The sequence below is a fragment of the Oryzias melastigma genome, linkage group LG3 (assembly GCF_002922805.2).
Source record: "Oryzias melastigma strain HK-1 linkage group LG3, ASM292280v2, whole genome shotgun sequence".
In the NCBI taxonomy this organism is placed as follows: domain Eukaryota; kingdom Metazoa; phylum Chordata; class Actinopteri; order Beloniformes; family Adrianichthyidae; genus Oryzias; species Oryzias melastigma.
In genome coordinates this window covers 14,995,477-15,001,741 of record NC_050514.1, presented here as the reverse complement: position 1 = coordinate 15,001,741, position 6,265 = coordinate 14,995,477, and the positions used below count along the sequence as shown (strand labels likewise).

At 37.5% G+C, this 6,265-nt stretch overlaps 1 protein-coding gene across 1 annotated transcript in view; it reads right to left on the bottom strand.

Annotated features, from left to right (window-relative positions):
• Positions 1-6,265, bottom strand: part of cdh15 (cadherin 15, type 1, M-cadherin (myotubule)) — a 20,046-nt gene that overhangs the window by 2,358 nt on the left and 11,423 nt on the right. The window contains exons 5-13 of the mRNA XM_024294906.2: positions 5,049-5,230; positions 4,840-4,968; positions 4,502-4,690; positions 2,617-2,861; positions 2,405-2,541; positions 1,064-1,294; positions 736-975; positions 448-596; positions 113-304 (exon numbers count right to left, since the gene is read on the bottom strand). Coding sequence (XP_024150674.1) covers positions 113-304; positions 448-596; positions 736-975; positions 1,064-1,294; positions 2,405-2,541; positions 2,617-2,861; positions 4,502-4,690; positions 4,840-4,968; positions 5,049-5,230 — 1,694 coding nt within the window. The remainder of the gene's footprint in view (positions 1-112; positions 305-447; positions 597-735; positions 976-1,063; positions 1,295-2,404; positions 2,542-2,616; positions 2,862-4,501; positions 4,691-4,839; positions 4,969-5,048; positions 5,231-6,265) is intronic.

Genomic DNA, 6,265 nt, shown 5'->3' with positions numbered 1-6,265 from the left:
AGAATTTTTTTCCTTAAAATAAAAATTCTTGATTTGCAGATTTTTTTTTAAAGAAAATCTGCCAACGGAGTGAAGATTTTGGACTCATTTCTGTATTTGATGAGTTCCTCACATCATTGATGTAGTCCTCAATGTCTGTGGGATTTGCAGGAGGCCTTCTGGGGTAGATCGGGGAGGGCAGGTTGTGCGGGGCATCCCTCCTCAGGGGCTGCTTGCCTCGAGGAACTCCAGTCCCCGTGTAGAAGGAGCGCGGGGGGGAAGGTGCATCATGGGGGTTCCACAGCAGGTCAACGTTGAAAGCGTTCTGTAATGAGAGAGGCAGAAACACGCTTTGATTTTTTTTTTTCTAGACAAAACACAGACTTTTAAAAAAAACAGTGAAGGGAAGTGAGTTTGTCATAATCAAGCAGCAGGCCGGACCTCTGTGAGAAATGTGAGAGCGTTTACCTCATCCTCCTCACCCCCTCCTTGCTCGTCATAGTTGAGGATGTTGTCTCGAACGTCATCCTCTGACTCCCCGACCAGCAGACCCGTCCCTTTCTTTATGTGGTGGCGTCTTCCACAGGCGGTCAAAGTCACGGCAAGAAGCAGGAGCACTACGTAGAAGTATGAAGCCTTTTATGACACATTTAATCTTTCATTTTGCTGCAAAGAATGTAATCATCACATGTTTGAAAGTTTTTCCCACATTCGGAAAGATCAACTAGAAATGTATGAGCTGCCATTGACACTCACACAGCAGGACTGAAGCACAGGCGATGATGATGATGACAGCGATGAAGCTGATTCCCACGCTGGAGCCTAAGAAGGCCCCCGCCTCAGATTTGCAGTCTCCATAGGAGTCACACAGACACACGGTGACATTGACCTGACTGTGAGCACTCTTAGGCGGGCTGCCTGAGTCCCTCACCGCCACTGTGACCGCATACTCTCCTGCCTCCAGCTCTACGATGGGCTGGAGCACAGCATGTGTCTCTGGAAAATGAGCCCAAAAAGAACACAAAAATATTGAAATAATATTTTGTTTTACTTAAATTCCCACCACTTTTTTTCCTGTCTTTACCGTTGACTTGAATTACTGTCCAGTTGACTGACTGATCAAAAACCAGTTCAAAAATGAAAGGCGCGGCGTGTGGATGGCGGTCTTCATCCACAGCAGTCAGAAACAGGCCATGCCGGGTGCTGCTGACACCCCTGCAAATGGAGTTGCTCAAAGGGAAGAGCCTCGGGGGGAAGTCATTGGTTTCCTCCAGAACTACCTTCACTGTGACCGTCGATGACAAACCACCAGCATCTAAGAATGAGAGAACAAACACGCCATTTTTGTTTTGCTTCAATAGTAATCAACGTTAATCTAAAACATTTACATTTTCACTTTGAGTCCTGACGGATTAAATAAGAAAAGCCAAACGAAACAAGTGAAAGAAAAATAATCTTGGTTGTTTACATGAGGATAAACATGAACCACATAAGTGGGAAAAGCTGTAAATCTCTTTAGTAAATATTTAGAACCACACAATTGCAAGTTTGTTCCAGAATTATAAAAAAAAGCAATTCTAACATCTATAACGATCTTGTTGATGCAAACTACGTGGTGCAGTGTTGAGGTAGAGGTTGATCTGTTAGTGTTTAGTAAGCTCTAAGCTGGCATCGATAACAATTAATCGATTAATCAATTTCTTTTCTTACGATTCAACCAGATTGATTTGTCTGAGGAAAGTTGTTAACCTAATCGAATCAACCTACACCAATAAGAATAGTTTTGAAATGAGATAAACTGTTCATCAGTACTGGAAAATAACATTTGAATTGAAGAATATTGTGGTGTATTTTACTAAAACGATAAATTGACATCCCAGCGGACGACACACATGAGATGACAGCAAAAAAGTGTGGAAACACTTACAATGTAATATAATATTCTAATATAATGTTCTAATAATGTTCTGTTTGTCTTATTTTGATGTGGAAAAACAACAGTGGGCTGAACTTCATCAAACTTGAACGTGAATGGATTTGACATTGATCCTTTACTTGTTTGTTTGTACACATTTTTAATTTACAATTGATTATCTTCCAAGAAATACAAGGAATCTGGCAAACTTCACCTGCACTGTCACACTGGTGGAATTTTTAACTTAAGACGTCTTGGATCGATTTTAGGTCAGTGAATCATTCAAAATGAACCAATATAGACTATAGATCGCATCAGCAAACACAAATTATGATATGAATCGAATCGAAAAGGAATCATTACACCTAGTCATAAAGCTGAATGAAATAAATAAACACATTTGAAATAAGAAGATAGCATGTGGTTAAAAAAACACTTGTTACAGCAGTCCACCACTGTTGTGGCATATCATGATTTGGGTGATTTTACACAATAAGTGGAATACCTCACCTGTAACCCTGACCACAGCACTGTAGACGTTGTTTTCAACATGTGGTGATCTCATGTTAAATGCTCTCTTCACTGAAATGTCTCCTGTGAGTTTGTCCACGTCCAGCCACCCCTCTGGGTCTCTAAATATTTCATAACTAAGATGAGAGAAAACAGTTGTTTTTAGTGCCAGATTTTTGGGAAGATAGTAAACTTTTCTTGCTGTTTCCTACCTGAGCACAGAGTTGTCTGGATCAAAGGCAGGAACGCTTGTCAGCGTTGCCCCAGGAAGCAGCGACTCTGGGGCTTTGATCACGATGGGGTCCTCTCTAAAGTACGGACCTTCATTCTTGTTCATGACTGTGACCACCACTGTGGCTGTGCTCGGTTGCAGTTTGGGGGCCCTCCCGCTCAGGGGATTGACGTTTTCCACGGTCAAGAGCAGGACGTGCTCTCTTTGTGTTTCATAATCCAGAGGCTGCAATGCAACACGCACGAGACAGTCATTGTCAATCATGTGCAGAACAGCAAATAATAATAATAAATATAATGGGAATCTATTCAGTAGAATGAAGTGGATCTGAGTTCAGATGTAAACCGCAGAAAGGTGAAAAATGATCATTTTTGCAGCTCCAGTTAAAGAAAATGAACCACTAGATGGTGGAGTTCAGCTGTGCTTGACAGTAACAGCCTCAGGCACATTAAATACAAATATTACAACACAATGTGATTGGAATTCCTGCGGGAGGTTTCTGCCTTCAAATTAGGATGTTTCATGAGAGTCATCATGTTTGAGCATAACCACAAAGCAACTTCAGTTTTGCTTTTTTCTTTCTTAAAAATGTAACCTATGGCACTTTTTAATGACAATAAAAATGTGTTGTGAGTAAAAAAATGATACAATCTTGTGGCTCATTGTTACATATTGGTTGAGTATTTTTTTTTTCAGGAAACATTAATTATGATTTGGTTGGTACTCTAAAAGTTACATAAGTTGTGAAGTACAGATGTGGGATTTTATCGTAAAGTTACCTTTGAAGATACAGACACAAATAATGGGTAAAAGTTATAAATTTAGCAATAATTGTTCACAAATAATCAGGTTTACTTCCACTTAAAGTTCACAGATGAATAGTTAATAAATGAAGATATTTTTAAAATTAATTTCCATTTATAAAAGGTTCCAATGGACTGGTAAGCCCATCATGCCTCACTTTATTTGCAATTATTTTAAAATAAATTTGTCTGTTTTTTCTGTTCAAAGTGATGCTAAATTAAGTGAAGTTCTGGATTTAAAGGTATTGTAAATTAACGATATACGGCGAGAAAAATGGTTCATAATTTGAAGAACAGGTATTATTAAATAACTAGATAACCCCTTTTTTGCCCCTCCTTCATAAACAAAGTAAACATAAATAAGTTACATGTATTCAGATAAAGGCAAGTAAGATTTGAAACATAATTTTATTTAACATTTGGGATTCCTAACAAAGGTCTACAATTCTTATTCAGTTTTAAGAGGTACTTATTTTATATATTTATAAATATAGTTATATATTAAGTCTCACCAAGGATTTCTAAATAACAAAATTACAAATTGGTCGCTTGATGCTCCATGATTTAAGCTGCTACTCCATGATGGATATATATATTTTTACTGGTTACTATTTTTATTCTTACTTGAGTAACATTGTTCTAAAATATTTCACCTGAGAACAATGTTTGGTTATTTTGCTTGTTGGAAAAAATCTGGATTAAACTGTTGATTATTACAAAAACAGTATAAGTCAACTTCACCATTCTAGTCTCTTCTGAGAAGCTCAGAGAAAACCTTGCAGACATTTCTTTTCCAAGTTTAGTTACTTTCTATGTTTTATCTTATGTCATGATTTTATGTTTCCTTTCTGTTTCTGGGTTTTGTTTGAAAACTAACACAATTAATTAGTGTTAAATGAAGTCCTGAAATCCAGCTATGTCCTTTGACCTTATCTGTTCAACCTAAGGATCCCTAAACTGATTTAAAGTGTGATGTAAACACCAGGAAAACTTCAGCTCCTGATTTTCCTTTTCTCTGTGTTGTTTTGGAAACATGTACTCATGAGTCCAGAACAGTGGTACCTTTAATACACTGATAACTCCTTGGTTGGTGGAAGGATCCGTTGCAATGGCAAAGCTGCGTTTGGGGTCACTGGAGGGCAAGAATGAGTATCTGGCCTCCCAGTTTCTTGTTCCTCTGTCGTCTCTGTCCGTCACATTCACTCGACCGATCTCCGTGTAGAACTTGTTTTCCTCTGCTTTCATGTGGTACTTCACAGAACACATACATGAAAGGATTTAGGCCAATCAGGTTAAATATCTGACACTTTTATTCCAGTAATTAGCAAAAAGAAAAATCCTAACTCTTGTTAAATGGCTCAAAAGCGTCTTTTATAAGTGCATCATAGATCAATACTCACCGTTTTAGGACTGAACTGTGGTGCATGGTTGTTGATGTCCGACACATTAATGATTGCTTCCCCTTCAGCAGTTAATCCCATTCCCCCCATATCAGCAACCTGAAGCTTTAACCTGAAACCTTTTACCACCTAGAACGGAGAGCAGCATACTTCAGCCAGAGGAACCCCTTGGAGAGGGTCTGTAAATAAGTCTGCCTCTTTTGACTCACCTCTCTGTCCAGACCTACATCTCTTGTGTAGATGGCGCCTGTCTCGTTGTTGATCCCAAACATAGTTTTGGTGACGGCGTTGGCAGGAATGCTCTCCTGGCTAATAATGGAGTAGCTCAGTGCAGCATTATCTGTCATTGGGTCATCAGCATCTGTGGCTGATACTGACATCACTGATGTTCCTGTAACAGAACGCATTGAAAAATCTGATGTGTAAATCACATTAAGGTGACTTTGATGGTTCAAGAGGAAATAAAAAAGTCAAATTTTACAAACTGATCATTCATTGATGTACGAGTTTGCAGCGTTTGCCAGAGCATCAAGATGTCATGATTTCTTAATGTTGATAAGCTACAACAGATTAACCATTAACCATTAATATTCCACTTCAATCAGACTTTAGTTCGAGGATTTCAGACTTCCTTGACCAACACTACAAGAAGCTAAAGGGTCCAAAAATGTACAGAAGTAAGAGTAGCTTTGTATCAGAATAATATTACTCAATAAAAGTAGAGTTCAAGTAAAGGTGGAAAAAGCTCTCAAGTACCAGTTTGAAGATATTTCATTTAGAATTTAAATTAAACATATACAATCTTTGACAATAAAAAAAAAGAAAATTAATGTGCAAATTCTGTTATTTGTAGACATTAAAGCAGAAATCTGATTATGTGAGTGTACGTGATCATCCATTACTGTATTTTTGGCAACAACAAGGCTTTCCCTGATGCCTTGAATGAATAACGAGTTTGTGGTTTTGTAATATTTATTATTTCTAATATAGTTTCAAACACATAACCAAAACTATTTGCCATATTTTAAATGCCTTACTTAAAATAAAGCCAAGTCTCTTGTTATTTGGACTTAATTAATTTTCAATCCAACATGAATGCTCATTGTTGTACCTGTTTTTTGTTTTTTTAAGCATGGATCAGCTAAAATAAAAGTGAAAGTACTGTAAACTGCAATTTTCACAAATATTTACAAAAAGTACTTCAGTAAATTCCATAAGTTCCCAGAATAACATGATATTTGGTTAAAATTTCCCAAGATTCCCTAAACATTTCAGCTTTATTTATCCATGGATATTTAAGAGAGCATTAAAAAGTGGAATATAGTCTTATCTAAAGGGCAATTAAGGGCTTTCTGTTGCTAAATACAAACACTTTGGTTGATCCTTGAAACAAACAAGAACTTTTTTAGATTTTAATATTTTGGCT